Source organism: Papilio machaon, chromosome 7 (assembly GCF_912999745.1).
Source record: "Papilio machaon chromosome 7, ilPapMach1.1, whole genome shotgun sequence".
Classification (NCBI taxonomy): domain Eukaryota; kingdom Metazoa; phylum Arthropoda; class Insecta; order Lepidoptera; family Papilionidae; genus Papilio; species Papilio machaon.
The window spans coordinates 3,906,891-3,931,294 of record NC_059992.1 but is presented as its reverse complement, the minus strand read 5'-3'; the positions used below and the strand labels follow the sequence as shown (position 1 = coordinate 3,931,294).

Here is a 24,404-nt window from a genome sequence, read left to right as displayed (position 1 = left end):
GATTTTACAAGTTGTTGTGCTTATCCTGGTATCAACACTAAGACGTTTTGTTTACTTGCTGATTGCATACTCAATAAATAGATGTAGAGGGTCACAAATATCTTATACCTTCACTAGCTGTCCCCCATGACTCCGCGCAGAATTAAAAAATAAAATTGTGTTCTTCCAGACTATGTTCTACATCTCTGCCACATGTCATCAGGATCTGTTGGGCCAACCCGAAGATACCTTCTTACAAACATCCGTCTATCTAAACTTTGTCATTTATAATATTAGATTGTTTACTTATGCTTTTATTTGTATCATATTTTTATCCAATTATTGTAGCTGGTTTGCTTTCCTGTAATTATAAAGGGTGAACATATAAAAATAATACATATATACATTTCTGTGTAACCGGTATTGTTTATTCACAAGTCTTCTACCGTACCACGAATTACTGCTACCACTATTACAACATACTACTTTAAGCTAAACAACCAAAACAGTGTACGATGATCCATTTTTAACTTTAATATTGGGAATATATAATATATACATAAATTATTATCTACATAAATATATTTATATACCTTGCACAATGTACAATTTTCAACCTACAAGACAATTCGTTCAGAAATACATACACTAACTACAGAAAAACAAATATCTCGATTTAAAACAAACGCTTACATCCAATGCAATAAAATTATTTTTTAAATGCAAATGTGCCAAATCACGGAATAAATATCCGTCAACCTTACGAATAATAGTAACATAAATACTTTAAAATATTGTGAGCGGCAGCTTGATATAATAAAAGAAACATTTGAGCTGGAACGTGTATTAAAAACAAAACATACTTTCGATGCACCTTAAATAATTCGTTATGGACGTCTGTGCTTCATGGCATAAAAACCACAAATGAACACATTTTATTAAATTAGAAAAAAACCTTTTTTTACCATAAAATTAACTTAAAATTCCGTAAAATTTTGGTTATATTATTAATTCGTTGACATTTTAGTATTAAATATTACGTGGCATTTCTGGCAAAATCAAAGCTATTCTTTCTGGCTTATATTGAAATTACCATAGTTGTAAAAAAGAAATAAAGTGCATCAGTACTAACATGTAAATCTTTATTTTATCACCAGATTTTTTCTACTCACACAAATTAAAACAATCAACCAATAAGTAAATACTTCACATAGAATGTTATGTTCAATTATCAAATTTACATAAAAGTACTTTTTATTCACTTCACAGAACTTCGTTTACTTTTTTACTAAAAAAAAAACAAATAACAAATTAAACTGCAGCCCTAACTGCTTAGGAATATTTTTTTATCAATAATAAAATTATTATGTACCATATGTCATAGAAATTGAAGTTAAAAGAACTGTTTTTAGTTATTTGCTATTTTTAAAACAAATTCAAGTACTAAGATTAATATTTAGGCACTTGATAAACAAAATATGTTATTAAAAAAACACGTCGGAATCGTATAATGTACCAATAAGTCAATTATGTAAGATAATTTGTTCAGGTGTTTGCATATTGTGCTTCTATGTGTATACATCCTAAGGAAAAAAACAGGTACAATTCTAATAGTTGAATCGTCATACACAACAATCACATATTTATGACACAAATAAATTGCAAAGACGGCGAGTTTGCGGCGGCTTAAACAACATGTCAAGAGAATAGCATTATCTTTCAAAGAAATTTATTCCGTTGCAATGAAATTGAATGGACAAGACATTAACAATGACATTTTAACAAATTGTACTCATACGGCACAAGTCTTAGAAGGCTATTGAATTAATGAAATCTGAATAATGAATTCCAAAAAAAAAATACTTTTATTAATTTCATGATTTTTTTTACTACATACAAGTTACATCTATACTTTGACATGCTAAGAAGCTTGATATGAAGTTTTAAATTAGATTTAGGTCTTTATAAACTTGTTGAAAAGTTGCTACCAAACAAGGACAACTAGTCCTTGAGTCAATACGGATATTTAACACATTTTTCCAGACATAAAAACATTTTTGAAAATGCATTATCTTAGCTACAATTTGTACCACAATTGAATTAAATGTTTTTAATCCAATAATTGTCTATGCACTAATTTGAAATTTACGCTGGAAATATAATAGTATTTTTTAACAATGTAAAATTTTACATAATAAACGACAACAGGAATTTAAAATTTATCTTTTTTAAATGGTCAAAATTTTTAAATTAAGTAATGTTATTCTCGTTACATTTTGTTTGTATGTATGATAGGTCTAGCTCACAGTCCAATCGAGACCCCAACGTTCGGACACTTTAAGTTGTGCAGCTGCAGCATCCTTTAGGGAGAATAAATGTGTCATTTCCAGTTCCGTCTTGGCCAGAGCGATCGCTTTCTCAAACAGTTCCAAAGATCTCCTCAGGTTTCCTCTGAAAAATATAATTTTTTACTTGGCAACATTTAAAATTTCAACGATTCACAATAACACCACTCAACTTAGATAACATTTGAAAGATAACACTGTTGAGTGTAGATAACTGTTATCTAGGCAATAGTCTCACTCAAATTTCAGAGCAATTCAAAGAATTTGGAATTAGGGATATGTATGAAATTAAATTTTAGAGACCATATTACATAACTTTTAAAATTTTTATCCATAATCTATCCTATATCCATATGAGGTAAAATACTTCTTCTTCTTCTCTTCTATGAAGGAAGACAACTTTATATATTATATTCCATTTAGACAAAATATTTGTTTTGACAAAAATATGCAAGAATTAGGTCATTCAAAAATGTTAACTGTTTAAATGTAACCCAAATTTTTGTTATTTAAGTAGTTACATAAATAGAATAATTTCTTACCGTTGCACTTCTATTGTTCCTAGAGTTTCATATGCAAAGTCACATTTCTCATCCATTTCGATAGCTTTGTTAATTAACTTGACAGCTTTATCAAAATCTGTATTCTTTTGCAACTGGACCAGTCCCTTGTGAACATACAATGCAGCATTATCTGGATCCACAGACAAAGCAGAGTCAAATAATGACTCAGCACGGCCCCATTCTTGCTGGTCGGACAATACTTGGGCATAAAGAATATAAGCTTCTGCACATCTCGGGAACTTTTCTAAAGCCCTCTCAAATTCTGAACGTACTTGATTAAGAGCACCAACATTTTTATGTAATTGAGCAAGTCTATAATCCGCATAACATTTCTGAATATATGCTATAGAAAAGTTAGGGTTAAGTTCAACTGCCTTAGCAAATTCAGCTGTAGCTTCATCCATTCGTTCTAAGAGCAAGTATACTTGGCCACGGTGATGGTATATATCAGAGTTGCTCGGGTCCAGTTTGGCGGCATGTGCAAAGTCCTCCAAGCAATGCTCAGTGTTTTCTAACTGAGTAAAGAGGGATGCACGTTTAATTAAAGCATTAACTTTAACCTTCGGAGATGCATTACTGTCAATGACTTTAGCAAGATCAGCCTGTGCTTCATCATGTCTACCAAGAAGCAGATAAAATGTTGCACGCAACAACAAGGCCTCATATTTGTACTTTCCATCAGCTTCCAATTCTTCAGTGCAAGCATCAACAACTGATTCATAATCTTGAGCTTCTAGAGCCTTTTTAGCTTTTGCAAAACCACCAGTCGCATTATCTTCTAATTGAAGTTTTGTAATAGGTTCCTCAGAGAAAGCAGAGAAATATGTCTTTATAAAATGCTTTGATGGCATCACAGGCTGTCGCTTAGCAAGTGCCTCCCTAGCATGTTGTCTTCCTAATGCTTTTAGAATACGATCTGCATTGACCAGCGAACTTTGTACTTGAAATTTTTCTAGGATACAGGCTGATGTCACATCTTCAAGTGCAAGAACTAAATCTCCGCTTTTCTCGGCTGCACGGGAACGACGTAAAAATGCTTTAACGTACTTTTCATTCAGTTTTAAGGCAAAAGTACAATCTTCCTTCACTTGTTCCCACATTTCACGCTTCTCATAGCATGCAGAACGATTTTGGTAGAATGTTGCCAAGTCAACAGTATGGTCCGGGGGACAAGCCTCTATTGCTTCGTTGTAAAGGGCAATAGCTTTATCGAATTCTCCTGCGTGGAAAGCCCGGTTCCCGGCACCCTTTAATTTCATTGCACGGTCGATAGCACTTTCTGCGGCTTTCGCATTATTTTCTTCATTGTCCAAAGATATTGTAGTTTTCGCCTTTAAGTCTGCTACTTTTTTCTTCTCGGGATCTTCTAATCTGTTTCTTAGATATAAGTAACCTAGGCCGATAGCCAAAGGCGCACCAAGAAGAATAGCCAACTGCCATTTAGGAAAAGGGGTACTGCCGGTTGACGCCATATCCTCAGAAGAAATTGGAACGATTAATAATTCACCATTTATTTTGACAATGCAGAATAAAATAGATGTAAAACCTAAAATACAGTGCTTTTACAAAGGCATTAAAATACCTATTACACTATCCACTATCCATCATCTGACAATAAGGGAATGAATGTTGCCATTTAAAAACTTAAGAATTTTTGTAATATTTGACCGACTTGAAATAATTCAAAATAAAGATGGCAAGAACTACGCCATTCTCTAAGTTTTGCATATGTGATATTTTATTGTTTGCATATCAACTTTATAAAAGAAAATCTCTTCACATCTGCTGTGGCTGAAACATTAATATCAATTTCTCTTTATTAAAAGCTGCATAACTTTTCTTCATTCCGAAACTTTTTCTATGTTATAATTATTAGCACTATTTGATAGATGTTGCTAAATAATGGTAAATTTCACCAAAACAATAGGTAGCTCCTTTCCTCCTGTTACTATTAGTTTACAAATAGCAACATTGCAAAATGTCATTGAGACATTTTGAGTTTTTGCGCTATGTTTTTTTTGCTATAAATATAAAAGTAACCTATAAATATCCGTTTAATAGGTGATTAAGTGATAACTTAAAATAAAAATAAAATGTTTTCCTCAAGAATTTCTTCTCTAGTATGTGTCCATAATTTATTCTAAGCTTGCTAGTTCTATTATTAATTTCTGTGACTTATAATTCAAATTTATTTTTCCAGTGTAAAATAAACCATATATTGAAAACGAACAGTATTATAAGATCGACAGCAGTTATACTAAATCAACAAAAACGTTTGAAAGCCGATTTGTATGAACCTGATTATTTAATAGTAAGTGTGGACATTCCAGTTAAAGAAATAAATTGCTACAAAATTTCATACGCTAAATGGATAACATTTTGTATTAAAAGTCAATAATTTTTTTTTACTATTTCAGAGCATGGAACCTGATGAACCTGTGTATGACTGTTTAAATTTGCAGTTAAAAAGCTATGACTTTGCAGTGCTAGAGGCTTGCCAAGCTGAAATACATCGTGTAGCTGATATAATGGGTGTACAAGTTGATGAATGGTATAAAACATATTTTTATTACCCAGGCATATGAAACAACAGATTTTGATATTAATGCAATATAAACAAACAAACAGAACAAAAGTTCAGCACTTTTGTAATCACAGAACTTTTATTTGATTTTTCTGAATTGCCTTTATATAGTTGGTATTTTTAGGCATAATCTTTAAAGTTTTCTTTTCATATCAGTTACAAAACATCTTTTTTCATAAATTAATTTCTTAAATGGTGAAAAAATATTCAAAGTGCTAGTATTTAAAGGCTAGCTAGCTATTTAAAGTATTTAAGTATTTAAAAAAAAATTAGACAAGTGACCACAGCTATTAATTATTTTACTTTTTGCTTTTCAGTTGGGCAACACCTGCCCAACAATTAAAAGTGCAACGCTATAAACCTAGAGGCACTGTTGTGGACGCTGAATACAACCTTAATGTTTATGAAAGAAATGTCCAGGTAAGATATTATTATTACTACTAGCAAGGAAGCAATTCAAAGCCTTTTTCTAAGTAAAGTTATGTTTAGTGTATTATATTCAGCGGGAACAAGATGGCTCTGTTAACAATGTTATATGTAATTTGAAGTGAGGGGAAACATGTTAAAAGGAGTTTGTGATACTTTAAGATAGATTTTAGAAAGATTTTAACTTGTGAGTGTATACAATTTGTTTATTGTTTATTTTACATAGTTTACTTGTTTTAGTTTGTTATTTGTACAATTTATTTTTAAAAGGTAGTGGATGTACCCGCATGGGCGCTGGGCACGTTACTTCGCTTAGCAAGAGCGTACTTACCGGAAGGGTGCACTTTGAATGTCCATGAACATACAGTAGATCATGAAGAAATTCGTTATGTGCCTGATAATGAGCTCTTAGAACTTAAACAACAACTGGAAGACATGGGCGGAAGCCGTCAAGAGAATAAAAAGAGAAAATAAATTAATTTCCATTATGTTAATAATTATAAGTAGTAAATATAATATTAATAGTTATATATCTTTTTAATCTATGTGTTCAATATACGATCTGTCATTTTATTGCACGCTGATCTGATAAGATTTGAGGTTCTTGCATAGTAACATAACTTATTTTAAATTATAAGGTGGCAGATGAGCAAGCGGCCATCTGAATTCGCCAAAATAACGTAGCGAATGCTTCCCATAGACGTCCGCAATTGCAGATGCGTTGCCTACCTTAAATCGACGGAAGGGACGCACGCAGAGAAAATATTTCCCCTTCCTATGTGTCCCCTTTTCCATCCTGTTCTTATATTACAAGGGTGGGAAGGGAAGAGAATTAAAATTAGGCCTCCAGCACGCACACTCATTAGGTGACACGCGGAATTACACCCACTTCACGCTTGTCTTCTGTGTTTCCGCTTTATTGCACTGGTCGAGCCGGCCTTTTCTTCTTCTTGTTGCTACGGTCTACCACTATTAATCTTATACTTGTTTTTATTTGTAGTGAAATCCCACCGCTTACCCAGTTCTCTACACCCAACTAGATCTATTCGGATCTACATATTTGTATGATATTATATAAAATTCACAGTTTTCCTCTGGATTATGGTCTTACGTCTACAAAATAGTTGACCAGTTTGTATTGAAATGACCACTTGCACCCTATTGGACTGGAGTAGACCCTTCTTTCTTGTCTTGAAGGAAGCGAATCTGTAAAAAGACAAAACAATCTCTAGTTGCAATCAGCATTCATTTACATATATTACGTAAAATGTTAAGTGTGATCGTTTAAATAATTCAAAAATTATTTTTGCAAATCTACAAGACTTACACACAACCATTAGACTAAGATTAAAGCATTGTGCAAAATGATAATCACATAGTAGCACCGGCAATGGCGAACTTTAGAATGAATGTGTATCAACTGTGTACAGATTTCGTCATTTTTAACGCGAGGCGAAACAAGATTTGAGCAACGATATCATATTCATGTAATAGTCTATCTGTACGCCTTTCCCGCCAACGAACCTCTGCACTTTTGTTTGCAACACAAAGTAAACGCATAAAGCTAATGTTACATTGCTTCGATTACACTTAATAAATATACAAATAAAACAATAGAGCCTTCGTTATTCGAAAACCGGACTCTTGATAACAGAAACTTCCAGACTTATATTTATTAGGATGTTGATATACTTCCATGTTATTAGTACCACAAAAGAACTACGGGACACACCATAAAGAACAGATTTGATATACAATTAGGTACGATTCTACAAGAAAGATTAGCTTCCCATAGTCTAGCTCTAGTGCACACAGAAAGCCGAGTTTATGTCGCGCTATATAATTAACTGCCCTTATTGCTCTTCTTTCAATATGCCTATCTAACTGGTTGGTCATACAAATTAACAAATCTAAAGTCACTTTTTGCTCGTTTTTACGTGAATTTTTATTACAATGGAATCGATTAAGATGTAATTTTTAAATGCTTATCTTACTTCTTATTATAAATGCGAATGTTTAGGTGGATGGATGGATGAATGTTTGATTTAAGATATCTCCAGAACGGCTGATCGGATGTCGATGAAATTTGGCATAGATGTAGAATATAGTATGGAAGAACACATAAGGTACTAATTATGTTTTTTTTAATTTCGCGCGGACGGAGTCGCGGGCGATTGCTAATCTTACTAATATTATAAATGCGAAAATTTAGATGGCTGGATGGGAGTTTGTTTGAAGGTATCTCCGTAACTGCAAAACTGATCTTGAAGAAATTTGGCACAGATGTAGAACATAAACATACATGTCAATTACAACCTACATATGTTATAGATGCTTTAGTCCTAATAGTCACAGCCACCTGTTTTGTTGTTTAGGTACGTTAATTATATAATATGTATGCGACTCGTTCAATTCTAAATGTTCTTCCAACAACATAAAAGCGATTACAGGTCGTTGCTGATCACGACAGACTTGCTGATTTTGCAATATTTAATTAGAGTATCAACCTTATCTATTAGTATTATACAAAGTTTTATTGCACAGTTGGGAAACAATTCTAAAAATAAAATATCGGACTCGAATATTATTAATAATCAATTATGTACGTTAACTATTTAAATTGCCTCGAGTATTCTCAATAACAAACATTTAATCAATAGTGAAACGTCATCGCCCGTGACCCGCCAATCGGCGATGTAAAGTGTGTGTTTAGAGTTATTTTGAAACAGGTATGTATCTTCAAGCTATAAGTATTCAGGGCGCACACCTGACTCATTGTCGTTAGGCACACCCTAGTCTTACTCTATGCGAAATGACCACATCTATTGAAGCTAAGTAAGGACATATGTAATGAAGAACAGGCGTTGAACTACTGACAAAGCTATATATATATTATAAGCTATATATTTAAATTTTCATGCAGTATCCAGTTTGTGATTTGAGGTGCGAGAAATCGCGGTCCCGACCATGACGTCGGAAACAAAAACATAAAGTCATGTTTCTATCATCGTTTTCTATTTATCATAGAAGAATTCTGATGACTTTGGGAAACCCGGTTTTTAGTCAATCTGTTCATGAATTCTGTTATCCTTTTAAATAGAAAATATTCATTTATAATCTCTATTTGCAGTTTATCTTCTATGTAATAACATGATGATATGGAAAAATCTAATTTTAGTATGAGAAATCTCAATGTATAATAAAATGTTTCTATCTTTGAAGTCATTTGCGCGTTTCGCAATATCCACACATTACATGTACATCTTCTTTAATTGTAGGCAATAACTACTTGTATGCACATATTATTACGCTCACAGTAGTTCGGCGTAATCAGGAATTTTATTAATACAATGTAAGTTTCATATTCTCCAATTACATATAAATTTATCAAACTGCATTACTTTCTGGCAATGAATTTGGCATAAGTTGTTAGGCTTCAGTCATAACTGTCGCCGACGAATGCGCGCGGAATTAAAAAAAAACGAATTAAATAGCCTATGCTTTCTTCCAGACTATGTTCTACATCTGTGTCAAATTTCACCAAGATCTGTTGAGCCGTTCCGGAGATACATTCAAACATCTATCCATCTATTTTCGCATTCATAATAATAGTAAGAATGATAATTAGTAAGTAGTTAGCAATTAAAAAAAACAAAGAGATGAGAGGTGCCTTGTACTCCAAACAGCAACTATAAAAATAGTAAATTTATGGTAAATATATTCATTGTCTTGAACTAAATGTATGCTAATTATAAACAACGTTACACAATGTGTCTTTGAATATTTTTAACCGCTTTACATATTTTACAACGAGTTAATTACAACTTACATATCTTTTAATTGATATCATTGTAATGTTATATTTTTTATATAATTTAAATTAACATTATAATGTCATCCTTCACATTGACTAAAGGACCAAAATTGAAAGATTATTATTTTTAACATCACTTTAAAGCAGTCTAGTGGAAATATACTGCTATGCCACTAACATTCATTAAAGAAAATAGAAAGATAAACATTATGGACGCCATTCCCTTTATCTTTATTTAGGTAAATGCGATAAAATATTATTAGACATTATATAACTGTTATAGGAATAATATTGAAAGTGCAAAATATCCCAATACATGCAACTATACCTACAGATATTATCCTACTTATCAATTCCCGAGTCTTCCGACAACTAAAGATACTTTCACTCGCGCCTCTAAACAAAACACGGATAACTGCAGCTGATTTATAATCTTTATCACAATAAAACAACAAAGTGTAGAATTATATTTTTGTAAAAATGAGGGGGGAATAAGGAGGATTCTTAATCTTAATAATATTACTCTACATTCGCTATGATTTTGCGTCGGTTAACTAATTCCAAATGGTAAGTAAGTTGACTGTTATACTAAACAGTGGTCAAAGCACATTGATCAAAGAAGCAACCATTTCACTATTGTGGTGTAATCACCTCTCACCAAGGTTCGGTGACGATGCACCGACGATTCACCTGCGGAAACTTATTGACCTAGAATATAACATTATATGTGCTGACTAGCCACATCCACAACGGAAGTATATATGTATGTAATGTAAGCAGAAAATACATTTATAAAAGAAGTAGTTTTTCAAAACTACTTTAAATTTATATCCTAGTATCCAAATAGAGTAAGAAAAAATAACAATGTTAATCAATTCTTTATAAAACATTAGTTCAAACTTTAAATTTTAGTATTACGTAAGCTTATCCGCTTTTTAACGGTATTCAGCATCATATTTCAGAATCGGATCTAATAAGAGATTGACATCATTTCTCCTACTTAAAATATGGCCAAGTAAATAAATTATGGATATGCTTTTCCTTTCATTGCGGATGTTAATACACGTCAGATCACTTAACCTTTAATGACCCGGTCGCCCCTTCTCCCATTAAAAATGATAACAAAAAGCAGTTTGTCGATAGTCAACTACCGACATAATGTTAACTCTACAATATATAACACATTTAAAGCTTGTCATTTAACGGTCGAGCTGTCGACTGAGCGCTAAATCTGCCATGATTACGAACACGGTGGTCTAATGATGACAACCCCGTCAATATACAACTAGCTAGTGTCGTAATAGTTCCGTGTGTTGTTGATATTTCTATAAATATTGCCGTACGAAATTGCCTAATCGGCAAATGTTACATTTTAAATGACATAACAACAGTAAGAACTGGTGAATGTCTACAGTTCTTACACACCGTTTATTGTTTGCAATTACTCATCATCTAGGTTCTTAATTCACTTACAATGTAAATTCTTTGATATCAACATGAATTTATATATTTATCAAGGCATTTTAATATGCATGTCGTTTTGATTGTGAGCACTATTAGACTAAACAGTTGGACATATTTAAAAAAGAATGATGTTTTTTTGCTTACTATTTTAATCTAGTTATTACTCGAATTCATTGGTTTTTGTCATCAATTTTTGCTTGTTTTAAATAATTAAACTCGAATAGCTAGTAGTAATTTTTGTGTATTTTAAGTCATTAAACATTAATTAAATAGATAATAGTCCTTAAATCGCACCGTAGCTTACCTTAAGACGCACAATGCAAAGAAATTTCTACAGGATTTTACGTTAAAAATCACTGCATGACAACATATTGTGATGTCCAGATATGTAATGTACATCCTGCTGGTTTCGTCACGTTAACATTAAAAAATAATTATAGGCAATGTAAGTTACTGTAAACGAGTAAATGTGGTGTTTTATGAATAGCCAAGGCTCGGTCGTCGCCCTGACCCCTTGTAGTACAGCTGGTATTCAACTACGAGTATACCATGGGTCGATTTAAAATTTAGAATGTTAAAGATAGAAAATGTACGCAGCATAAGAGAACATATTACTGGTACACCTATTATCGATTGTCATCTCTTCGTACAAACAGTTAATGAGATGATAATATATTTATAATAACAATATGTTAGTGTAGATATCATTATTAATAAATTGTTACGTATTAGTAATTAATAAGAGTTTGCGTTTAAATCTTTTACACGAAGCAAAGTAAAGAGTTATTGACAACATATTCTAGTTTGGATGTTTATGAAGTATAAGAGAGCGCGGTAATCAATATCAATATATCCTCAATTATTTGTTTAGTAATAAAGATTAATATATCCTTAATTATTTGTTTACTTATCAAAATTAACTTGATAACAACATTTAAACATGCGTTGAAATCTTTTACATGGAGAAATAAGAGTACCTAAAACATACACGAACTTTATTATTAAAACCCGTGACTAATTTTGTTATGGTTACCGCTTATAAAGAAAAAAATTAATAAAAACTGACCTTGTTGATGTAATTTACTTTATGAATATTGTTAGTTACCGAAATCTGTAATTAATGTTTTAAGACGCCTTTTTGACCTCCCGCTCATGTATCTATCAAGCGTTTAACAGATGCATCCAAATATTAAATGAAGGTTATGTATCAGTTTATTATTCTTGCATATTTTTACTATATATTTGTTATTATTTGATGCATATATAAATTTACATGACTAATTTACAATTTTTAATTAGGATACCTTTATGGGCTATGGGTATTTTTTACGCCTGTACAGGCTAGGTAATGAATTGGTTGTTTTTATTTTTCATAATATTTAATAAATACTATTAAGTTTACTTAAAACTTTAAATTCTACTGTGCTTTATATGTAGCATTCTTAGAACTTAATCGGTTGGACGAAACCGTTAACTTCATTAGGTGATACAAATATAATATGTGTTATGTTGTTGTTGTTTCGATAAAGATAGTGTCGTTACAAGACATATCGATATATTTAACGCTATTTCAACAACTCTACTTATACGATATTGGCGTATCGACGGAAAATCGCCGTCACTGGGAATTAAAGTTTCTCGCACCGCTCGCAATTACTCCATAACGCTCAGTTAATTGCAATCTTTCGCAGTTGAGCACAACATTCACAATTCACACGAAGATGAAACATTCAATTACACGTGAAGCGCATTAAGCCTTTATTTTACTGACTTAAGAAATATCATAGATGACTTTACCAGTAAAAATTAGGTCACAAGATTATAGTTTATAAAACTTTGTGCGCCGACCCCACGTGGGATAAGAGAGATGATGATCTAATATTATACTAGTACTAGGTCTAGCAATACCTACTTGAAATCATTTTTTTTAAAAGTAAATTATTTCCATTGACCGATGTAATTTATCTTGTCAGTAACTTTAGTATTTAATAATTAATTAAATGAACTAAGTTATATCCTATGCCGATAATTAATTGTTAAAATTGGTCATCTGTCGATCACTTTTTTTAGCGTGTTTTTATTATGAAACACAATAGATCAAGGTTTTATAAATAAAAAATCAGCTTTTTCTGAAACGTTAGTCAACCACGCTAGCCTAGAGTGGAATGGCCACTTCTTCGTAGATACTTACGAGTACCTATATGTGCCATCAATATATTTTCATTTACTGTACGTCGGATAAATGTCGTAATTTCGTAAGTCAATTACCACACTGGTACATGGCTGGTATCGTAACCTCCTGGTTCTCGATCTCTAAGACTATAAGTCCAGTGCCACCGACACTCTACAAAAAACTGGCACTCTCAAATTAGTGCCATCTATCAAGAAAAGAGACAGAAGCTCCTTTACCAGAATTTCTTCAAATATAATTACAAGTCACACGTCTAAGATCAATCTTAGCGATTGCCTATTCTGCAATGTAATTTTACCTTATTAAGTGAAAGGTAGGGTTGACTCTATATAGAGCAGTTCACAGGCAACCGTACTTATGTTCGGTACTTTTGAATAAGCAAATATAATAACACTTTTGTGTGTTTTAATAACCAACATAAATTGCGAAGCTCAGTTATGATATATCCTGAAGAAGTATCCTCCACGGGTATAATACTAGACGGTGCTGACACCGAACTGTATAAGCCAATATTTAACACTATTAATAGGTATTTCTAAAGGTCGCACAAACCCAAATGCGACGTAAACTTAATGTAATGCACGAAAATTCAATTTTTAAATAAGACTTTATTTTTTTTCCAATTTAATCACTAATCATTATTTTTTACTGTTATTAAGGTCGACTACCTCCGGGTATAGATATCACGACTCTTCTTGTAGTAAATTTCCGAACTGCAGGTTACGTCATCGTTTGTATACGGGGGCTGACTGTATCGTATTTAAGAAGAAATTTTCCTACTTCTCTAAATTAAAAACAAAACTTATTAGTACTCAAAAGCTAGCCTGGTTTTGAAACCAGGCTACCTACCCTAAACCCTCTAAGCTCGAGCTTAGAGCTATAAATCTGAAAAGACAAATTCAAAGTACATGATTCATTGAAATTAATTTTCTTTGGTTAAATTTGCACAATTTGGAAACAGATAAAATATTATTGTTGCATTGTGTATCAAAACAATTTGTAATAATAGGAGGACAATAAAACTATTGCGTATTTACATATTAGTAAAAATGCGTTATTTGTAAGTATTGACCATTTGGTGTGCTACATTCCTTGAGGACAATGCAGGCGACCGCAGTTACCCGACACTACGCGAGCATTACCAAACATTACAATATGAAATTCTCTAACGTGGTGCATTATGGAAAGCAAGACATCATTTCACCATCGGCAATAGAAGCATTGCTTCTTACAATCCATATGAACGAATCTTCGAATGCAACTCAAATATAATCATGTTATGTCATGCGTTACCGACATCCGAAAACAAGAGTTTTTTTGAGTAATTGAAATTTTTAAAAGAATATCTGCTAAAATTTAGTGTGATGCGTTAATCACAAAACATCTATAATTAGTTAATACGTACTGCAAAGGATTGGTACAAGTTGCCAGCGTCAGTTTTTCCGTCCAACTATGACGTGGGTAGAGTGAATAGACATTTACTAAGCTAGCTTTATTACTTTCGACCACATTATCACACAACATCAAGTGGAAACGTGGTGAAGTTGCTGGCTTATTCAATATTTAAAAAAAAACGACATAAGATACCGTTTTCGTTTTTTAATGAAGTATTAACATTTTTGTTACTAACATTTCTTAAAACCATTCCAAAGAAGATAGAAGCTTGTGTTAGCTAGTTAACGACGATATGCGAATGGTTGGATTCGAACCCACGACCGCTACATTGATAATCTGTACTCTTATTTTTAGGCTATTGGACCTTCACATCGTTGAAAATTCTTACGAAAGCAAAAGTAGGTATAGTATTCCCATGGTAAACGCGGGCGACATTTTTCACGTCATCGGCCGAGAGTTAAAATTTACCGTTATCAGACCAAGCTACAACACTATATTCCGTAAGATAATATAAATTGTTTAACTATATTCTGATGTTAAATTAACAATGAATATTAAATAAGTACAATGATGAATATTAAGTCAAACATTATACAAATAAATTATTAATTCCAAATCTATGCATGAATGCAACGTTTAATCAATTTTAGCATATTGCGAAACGAAAACAATTCTTAAAACGTATTGGAAGATTTTAAATCCTTTACTATACCATTATTTCATAATTTGAAATAAATTAAAAACAAAAATGAGTGTGAAATACTAAGGTAATGGACCATTTTTTTTGGACCACAAACAACAGAGGCCAACGACTATTAACTTAATATTTATTCAAGCTAACAAGATAGTCAAGTAATTTGTTTTTAGGATTTAAAATCTGGAGATCAGATTAACATATTGTAACAAAATGTTGAATTTCGAAACCATTTATATATAATCGAACCAAGAAAAGCGAGGGTCCAAGGTGCCGAGATATATTTCAGCCTTATAGCGGTTTCTCGCGTTTGGAGGTTGTCCGTTAGAAATGATTCTCACTTATTGAGGTTTTCAATTATACAGGTTCGATTATACAATCAAATCTGAATGATCAAGAGTCCATGGGACCACGATATTTTTCTCGCTTATAAGGGTTTCTCTGTAAGCAGAGTTTCTTACTTATGGAGGTTTCTCGTATATCCAGATTGTACATCAATCAACTATATATTTACATTTTATAGACAGTTTATGATATGGCTAGTTCGCATATAAACTGACAATCTTTATACCTGTGCTAAATCAAATTATCTCCGTTTTTTTTTTCAAATAAAATGTGAGGGATGCTATTATATTTTATACTACACATGTAGTGAGTTCAGAAGTAAAAACCCACAGTCAAAGTAATCGTGCAATTATGAATCATACAGTGAACAAACATCAATCTGTGCTAATTACACAGTTGTTCTTTTTTTGTTATTTATTCAATGCTGGTGTAATAATATTTTTTATCTAGGTGATAGAATCTAGCCTAGCTTTAAGAAAGCATATGCAAATATGGTATTTGAGCTAGTGTACTTGAGCTAGGTAATTAATTATATAATGGGATATGTCCGATATGTTTATTAGAGGTATTTACATAGTAAGTTGTTACTCAGTCCCTTGTTACACCGGATATTCTGAGAACATACACCAAATAGTTGTATGCAAACATTACAACGTTCTTGTTTGTATTATTACTCAAGAGATTGACGAGACCATCTCATGTCTCAAGGTGAAGTACATGTATTATGGTAAATTTTCTAGATATTCTCAGTACTAACTTACAAGGAGGGATATCGGCATCGTTTCTTTCAACTGAGATTTATTTAATCGTTACTTAAGCAGTCCTTTAGTGTGAGTTTGTCCTACTAAAACTTGGGTAATAAATGTTATGTTTTATTCAGGTTTGAATGGTATATACGATAAGTCCAACTAGCCCTCAGGTGTGACAACCTTTCCTTTCAATATCTAGATGTATATCAACCATTTTTTGACAGATGCGTTGCATTACTGTATGTAAAGAAACACAAAAGAAAACACGAGAAACAAGGGTAAAATAAGACATAAGTCCTGGCACACAACTTACTACAATTAAGTGTGAAGAGATAATATTATTTGTCTACACATTGTAGTGTTAATTGCTTGACGCCAAATTCCCATAATCGTTAAGTTTCCTCTGATCCTATTTTCGTAATTACGAGTGCGATTTTTTTTAATCGCAGTGCAGGGACAATGGCTTGCGTCAGCGCGGTCGAGGAACAGCTTCCGTTCGCTTCTTCATGGCCCTCGAAGCTTGGCCAGCGAGTGGGAGAGCAGAGCTCGTATATAACGCGCCGCTGCCGACCCATCCACAAGCAGTTACCGATCAGCTTCACCATGAAGGTAACACAACACACATTACTAATATTTACAATACTTAAAAATGTACTCTCAAGTGTTACTCGCGATTTTGTCTCGAGATAACTCGAAGAACAATCGGTTAACTAATTCTCACTTGCATAATCGTGTTTTACATTTTTAACATATATTTTTAATTTTCTCACGATGCAGTACAATTTTATGTCAAACTATAAATCACGTGTGTAAAATTCATATTTCACAATAACTTTCTTTATTAATGAAAAAAATGTTTTCGAAGAACTGCAAGGAAAGTTACATAAAATTTCGATTTTTTTTAACTTCTTTTACTCGTAATTTTTTTCTTTTACCTTCAATTACATATCTTTTTAATATTCTAATGGTATTGCGTTGAAACAAGTCTGTTTTACTGAATTACTAAAAATACTTAACAAAGTGATATCAGATGTTAGAATAACTTAAGATGATAGATAAAAAACATCCATGATGGTTGTTCTGAATGTTATAGTTACGACTTTATTACAACTCTTCGACATCATTATCCTTCACTTTCGACATCAATCAGGGATTGGAATTAAAAAAAAATGTACCACATTATATCGCAACATTTGTGCACTTTTTCTATAAATTTGATTTTCTGGTGAGTATATTAAATTAAAACTTATCATAATAACTGTCATTCTCCAAACTTAAGAGATAGTTAAAGTGAAAAAAAAACTTTAGACATGGGAAAATTATCATAAATAATAAATAATATTTTTCCAGGTATTCGTGTGCTTGTTAGCGTTGGCAGTGGTCGCGAAGGCCGGGTATATCGGCGGCGGCGGCGGAGGCTGGTCGGGCGGTGGTGGCGGCGGCTACGGTGGGGGCGGATGGTCCGGCGGCAGCAGCGGCTGGTCTAGCGGCGGTGGCGGAGGCGGAGGCTACGGCGGCGGCCACGGCGGCGGTGGACGTAAGACAATTAACTATTTCAGCAATAATTGACTGAAACTTTAATTCTGCTATTTGAATGGTAACAGAATGACAACCCACTGACAAATGTATTTCAACCAGTTCAGTAGGATAAAAATGTAAATAACAATTGGGGCACTGCTACTATTGTAGCTTATGTGCGACCTCATTCAGCATAAAAACTGTTCTTTGTCTAATAACATCTAATCTAGTTACGGTTGAATAGTACATTAAAGAATACGTGTAGTTATTATAACTTTTATTTATATTCACAGAGGTGAAAATCATCAAAATCATCACCACCGGCGGAAGTGGAGGTGGCGGTGGATTCGGTAAGAAAAAATAATAATAACATATATAATTATCATATTTTAAAACCTTTTTATGTTTAGTAAAATTCTCAACAGGAAAACGTGTCTCTAATCGAGAATTTATCAATAATCCGTTACATAAAATTATTATTTACGCTAACATATAAAGTATCTATATGTATGGATGTTACCTAACGAAGTGCACAAGTACTGGCGATCTTTCTTCAGATCAAAAGCTTAGGTTGCTGTAATGCAGGAAACAATCGCAACTATGATCTAGGTCATGTCTGTGGAGCTTAAACGCCCGAGATTTTACTAAACTTACTATACTATATTTTAAATAACAAAAGGATTTTGTGCAATTTTTACAAAATACCATCTTTAAATGAAACAGTTTTATTTATGTAGAATACATCGGAAATAATTATTTCGATCACGGATAAAACAGTTTGTACACAAGAGAGGTCAAAAGATCACGGTAGACTGGGGTCATCCGTTCACTCATCAGTACAGATTATGCAATGCCATTATTACGCGCCAAAATCGACTGTTTTTTCTCATATTTGTAAAGCTGTGATTACTGCTCGGTTCAAGGTTTAGACGTATACCCTTTTATATTGCCTAATGCGTTCAGTTTTCTAATGTTAAGAGCACAATTTGCTTCTAAAAATTTGTAAGAAATATACCTAATACAAATCAATGAGCATGAACTTATGAAATTAGTAATTATCCACAAAAATGAAAGTGTTTCTAATACTCTCTTAGTGCAGAATGCAATAGAGCACCAGTTTTAAGTTTGGGTACATTGCAGGCGGCGGCTATGGCGGTGGTTACGGCGGCGGTAGCGGAGGCTGGTCCAGCGGAGGCGGAGGCGGCGGCTGGAAGCTCGGCGGAGGCAGCAGCGGATGGTCTAGTGGTGGAGGTGGTTGGAAACTCGGCGGAGGTGGAGGTGGCGGCGGCTGGAAACTGGGCGGAGGCAGCGGAGGTTGGTCTGGCGGTGGTAGCGGCTGGAAGAGCGGCGGTGGCGGCGGCGGCTGGTCCAGCGGCGGCGGCTCCTCAGGCTGGTGGTGATCTTCTCTATAGTACAAATTCGACTTAATATATTATAACATATCAAACTATTATCGTCTTTTAAATTTATCCATCCCAATGAAACCACAACATCCACTCCTTCGCTTCGACTGCTTGTAAAAAGAAGTTCATCTTGCGGACGCATACTACCTTTTTTATACTATACAGATGAATTATAACACTTAATATTAATTTTTATTCAGACAACATTGTGTTAAACTTCTAGAATTACTTAAACGTTTATTTAATTAATCATATAACATCTATACCATGACCAAAATATTACATATAATAAATGTTTATAATAACAAAAATTAAATAATCGTAGTCTGAAAAAGGTATTTTTGTGTAAATAAATGTCAGATTTAGTTAAAAAAGAAATATATTTCAACATACAGGTTCAACTTAACAATAAAACTTACAGCTAAAAAGTAAAGCACGATGACCTTGCTTTTTGGTTTATTTTATGCCTCTGTATTTATAAAAAAAAAACTTGCCAAAGTCGAAAAGCATTAATGAAAGAGCGAAATTTAAAGTTATTGAGATGTTTAAATCTAAATTTGGTCCATATAAACTAAGATGACAGGTGATTCTATCACCGATGTATTCGTCAAACCTACTCACTGTCTGGGATTTCATCCTAGCTTTCTACTGGTTGCATACATCATACTACAACTATACATTATTCTAATGTATTCTATTCTAAAAACCTAAAGTTTGTAAACAAAACCAAAAACATATTTATGACATCTTATATATAAAATTCTCGTGTCACGGGGTTCGAACTCCTCCGAAACGGCTTGACCGATTCTCATGAAATTTTGTGAATTCCTTACTATTCTATTTCCACAAAATTACAATATTTCTGATGAAAATATAAACGAAAGTATAATAAAAGTAAAATTGTATACAAACTTTACATTTTGGATAAGAATAATCATTAGAATCCTATTAGAAAAAATAAAACTATATCTTAATACATTAAATTATTGGTAAAAATTAATTTTCACAAATAAATATACATTAATTTAATTATAATTATCGTATTCATAAATTTTATGTAAAATTTCGTTTTAAAATAAAATAAAATAAACTGTCACAAGTAAATATTCGCGTTCTTTACAAATATCTTGGCGCCCCCCCCCCGGGCTCCCCCCCCGTATCCCGCTACACTTTAAATTGTATTTTGAACACTGGCATTTCGCGCGAAATTAAGCCGCCAAAATATCTGAAAACTAAACTAACGAATCTGAATAAAATTTTGAACAGAGGTAAATTACAGTCTGGTATATCATCGTTTTGTTTTTAACGTCACCAGGACGTAGTCGGTGGCGACACCAACATCATTCTATTTCATTTTATAAGATATAGCTTTTACTTGCCATTGAATTTAAAATAAAAATAATAAAGCTTTCTAATGGTAAAATAATTATTGTAATTGGTTCAGTAGTTTTTGAGTTGAGTTGTTTGTATGCAAACAAAATAAAAATCTCTCGTCTTATAATATAGGTATGGGAGTTTCTTCTAAATGTCATGTACTTATTATAAACAAAGGTTAAAAACAAATAATACATAGATTATGTAAAGTAGCTGTTTCTTCATCAGTTTCTGAGACCAAGATCTCTGAAAAAATAAAACCTCATTATCCCTCTCTTTGTTTAACAAAATATGTTTTAATTTATTTTAATGTATTTTGGTCTCAGAAACCAATGGTCTATACAACTTTTTTGAAGAACAAGCCAAAGTGTGAGGTAAGGTAGGTATAATAATAAATCTGCACCCTTTATTAATTTATTATTCACCATTGTTCTGAAAAATAAAAGGTTTTCCTTTATTACAATTCCATTTTACTGTGAAAAAATATAAATGTATAATTAAAAGTAAAAAAAAAACCTGCTATTCTTGTATACCCATACAATTTATCAAAACACTTTGACCCATCTGACGGAAAAGATAATGTTTCTTAACAAATCTCTTAAGAGATGTCTCTCTTTTCATCAGATCGATCAATTTATTATTACCACAAGATATATCCGTAATGTAATTGTAAGGTAAGTTAGCTTAAACGTAAACTTAATAATTACTTTTATAATTTGATAAAATACTTCATCATTTCTTTAGTACTTGTTTCTTCCCAAGTTTCCGCCTTTTAATCCTGTTTGGTTCTAGATTCTCCTTTTCTGAGGAATTGCTGCTGTCGACTGTGGGGCGACGCGCCGACCTCCTCACTCTGGATTGGTAATCTGCAGAGTCTACTGTTGATAGTATTCCATCCCTGAAAATTTAAATAATCATAAATTTTTATGTAAAAAAGTAAACTTCCCCCTTCCTACACATCCCCTCGCCTATCAAGTACACTATCCATCCCTTCCACATAAGAAAAGCTACTGTGGTGATCTGCTTCCTTGTTTGCTTATCCTACTATCACAATTTTGACTTAATTTTTACTGCAGCTACCTATTGCTCGTACCCATTGTCAACCCTACTTGGGAGTGAAATTAAGATTATCTTTAAAGTAAATGAAAAAATAAACATGTAATCATAAACTAAATAATTATAGCTAATTACTTACTTACTTTATCTATCTATATAAAAGAAAGTCGTGTTAGTTACAGTATTTATAACTCAAGAACGGCTGAATCAATTTGACTGAAAATTGGTGGGCAGGTAGCTTAGAACCAGGAAACGGACATAGGATAATTTTTACTACGTTTTCTATTTTTTAATTCCGCGCGGATGGAATCGCGGGTAAAAGCTAGTAATATATAAAAAAAACTTACATGTCATTAGATCTGTGAACATCCACAGACACTTTAATAGGACCACTGCAGTCCATATCATCACTGTCGGAATCATTTATAACACGACGAGAATTATAATTATCAGATATTCCAATGTCTTTGTTATTAATATTTTCTTTATCAATGTCTGCTTGTTTTTTTACATCATCTACAAATATATCCGGACTAGAAATGTTCTCATTTGAAGGGGATAAGTGCTTTGGTTCAACACCGATAATATAATCATCAGTTTGAGTTTGTATTGAATGTTTGGTAATCACTTTATCATTATAATCTTCATCTTCTCTTAAAACTGTAATAGTACTGGAAATACTCTTTGTATTAATAGTTATTGATACATTATTTGAATTTAGCCTCTGGTTATCTATTATACTCCCACCATTATTCTTTAAGCAATAATAACATGATTTAAAAAGATAAGCCTTTTTATAATAAGGAACATTTTTCTTCATAGTGATTCTGTCTGCTTTTAATTCATCTTGTGTTTCAGATAGAGGTTTTTGTTCTAAGCTTTTTTGGTTGTCCTTAATATTATACATTGATTCATTATGTTCTTCCACAACTTTTAGCCATGCATCTTTGTCTTTATCAACTTGTGTTTGTGTATCTTCTATTACAATAGTATCAATAGGTTCAACATCACTATTAATTTCATAATTATTACAATCAGTTGTTACTTTTGATGATTTATCATATTTCTTGTCAAAACTAATTCTGTTCTCTGGCTTGCTTTTGTTTTGTATTGTTTCATTCTTATAATAGTTTAGCAAGGAGGGGCTTAACACATTCTTTGATTTTTTTTTATTTGTAGCCTTATTTTTTTCTTTGTTTCTTGTCTTTGATTTCTTTTTCAAATCATTTTCTTGATTTTGCAGTTGAAGACCTTTATTGAACTTATTATCTTTGTTGCTTCTAATTGAATTATTTACATTGATATCTGAAAATGGTTTTCTTACAGGTCTTTCCACTTTTTCATTTTTTTCAAGCCATTTTTGGACTAAATTTATTCTAGTGTTCATTGTTGTTGAATGCGAGTTATTTAATCCTTCACCAGCAAAAAATGATGACACAAAGTTTTCCTTGTCATCAGTAGTTCGAATGTTGGAACTCCTCCTTTTGTTATAATATTTAACTGACGCTTGAATACATTCTGGAAATAATTGATTTTCAATTTTCAATTTCTCCGAAAGCCTATACCTCCTGTATACTGCAAATAAATATTGTCTATTTAAATTTTATTCTAATTTGGCCAAGTAATAACAGTACTTAAGGATATATTTACCATCAATATTAAACGCTTCTTGAAATGTTGTTAGAAGATTTGAAACATTTTTTACCAATTGCCCCTGAACCAGGTCAAGCGCAGGCTTTGTTTTTGTAGTATTATTACAAGTTAAACATTCATCAGCTACTGTTACACATTCGCCACATATTGAGTGTCCGCAAGAGTATCGCAATCTATCACCAGACAGTTTATCGCTAGAAATATAAAACAGATGTGAGTTCAAAGTGATACTTTAGCGAACTATTTGAAAAATTGCAACAAGTCTTACCAAATGCCACAGCGATTATTATCTGCAATAGTTTTTACGTGCTTAACTACTTCGTCTATATTAAAATGCGCTGTCATATCCTTAAGTAAAGATTTTAATGCTAACAATATTAATTGCCACCATTATTTACAACGCAATATTTTCAATATTTAGACGTATCAGAAACAAAACAATTTATACACGTCATAAAATTTTTTGAGGTGGGGCGGGGAAAGGGGGCCGTTTTTATACTCTATGGGTAAAAGAATTCGATATCTATGGGCAAAAATCAAAACCGCTTTGTTTCATTGCGATGCGAGCGTTGCCTTGACTTGTCATTCTCATACATAAGGGATATAAAAGCAAACTTAAGCGACCTATGTGTTCTCCCAGATTGAGCCGTTCTGGAGATAATTAGTAATAAACATCTATCCATCCATATGAACATTCTGATTTTTACTATTAGACGACTTAGCATACTGACCGTCAGTTAACGCTTCTGCATACTAATAATAGTAAAGGAAGATTTCTTCGAAGCTGCGAAGAAAGCGTTTATTAATGTAGGTATCGAATTCTCACTGCATGTAATGATATTGATATACGA

General features: G+C 32.6%; 4 protein-coding genes across 5 annotated transcripts; 2 read left to right on the top strand and 2 right to left on the bottom strand.

The window, feature by feature from the left end:
• Positions 1-2,211: 2,211 nt before the first annotated feature.
• LOC106709473 (mitochondrial import receptor subunit TOM70) lies at positions 2,212-4,509 on the bottom strand. The gene is made up of 2 exons (XM_014501285.2): positions 2,867-4,509; positions 2,212-2,430 (listed from the first exon to the last, which is right to left on the bottom strand). The coding sequence occupies exons 1-2, from the start codon at positions 4,357-4,359 to the stop codon at positions 2,277-2,279; spliced, it is 1,647 nt and encodes a 548-aa protein (XP_014356771.1). The 5' UTR covers positions 4,360-4,509; the 3' UTR covers positions 2,212-2,276.
• Positions 4,510-4,929: 420 nt separating this feature from the next.
• LOC106709492 lies at positions 4,930-6,371 on the top strand. The gene is made up of 5 exons (XM_014501312.2): positions 4,930-5,007; positions 5,088-5,198; positions 5,305-5,438; positions 5,789-5,891; positions 6,168-6,371. The coding sequence occupies exons 1-5, from the start codon at positions 4,981-4,983 to the stop codon at positions 6,369-6,371; spliced, it is 579 nt and encodes a 192-aa protein (XP_014356798.2). The 5' UTR covers positions 4,930-4,980.
• A 10,622-nt stretch (positions 6,372-16,993) lies between these two features.
• Positions 16,994-19,517, top strand: LOC106709440 (glycine-rich cell wall structural protein 2-like). Its single transcript, XM_045678816.1, has 4 exons — positions 16,994-17,158; positions 17,900-18,086; positions 18,361-18,417; positions 19,208-19,517. The coding sequence occupies exons 1-4, from the start codon at positions 17,009-17,011 to the stop codon at positions 19,465-19,467; spliced, it is 654 nt and encodes a 217-aa protein (XP_045534772.1). The 5' UTR covers positions 16,994-17,008; the 3' UTR covers positions 19,468-19,517.
• A 1,396-nt stretch (positions 19,518-20,913) lies between these two features.
• On the bottom strand, positions 20,914-24,012 carry LOC106709542 (reticulocyte-binding protein homolog 2b). 2 transcript variants are annotated; one of them, XM_014501373.2, is made up of 5 exons: positions 23,822-24,012; positions 23,551-23,747; positions 22,248-23,475; positions 21,552-21,742; positions 20,914-21,276 (listed from the first exon to the last, which is right to left on the bottom strand). In XM_014501373.2, the coding sequence occupies exons 1-4, from the start codon at positions 23,896-23,898 to the stop codon at positions 21,577-21,579; spliced, it is 1,668 nt and encodes a 555-aa protein (XP_014356859.2). In that variant the 5' UTR covers positions 23,899-24,012; the 3' UTR covers positions 20,914-21,276; positions 21,552-21,576. The 2 variants fall into 2 exon arrangements, with proteins under 2 accessions (XP_014356859.2, XP_014356851.2); XM_014501365.2 differs by lacking the exon at positions 20,914-21,276 and having other exon boundaries at positions 21,325-21,742.
• Between the last annotated feature and the right edge of the window lie 392 nt (positions 24,013-24,404).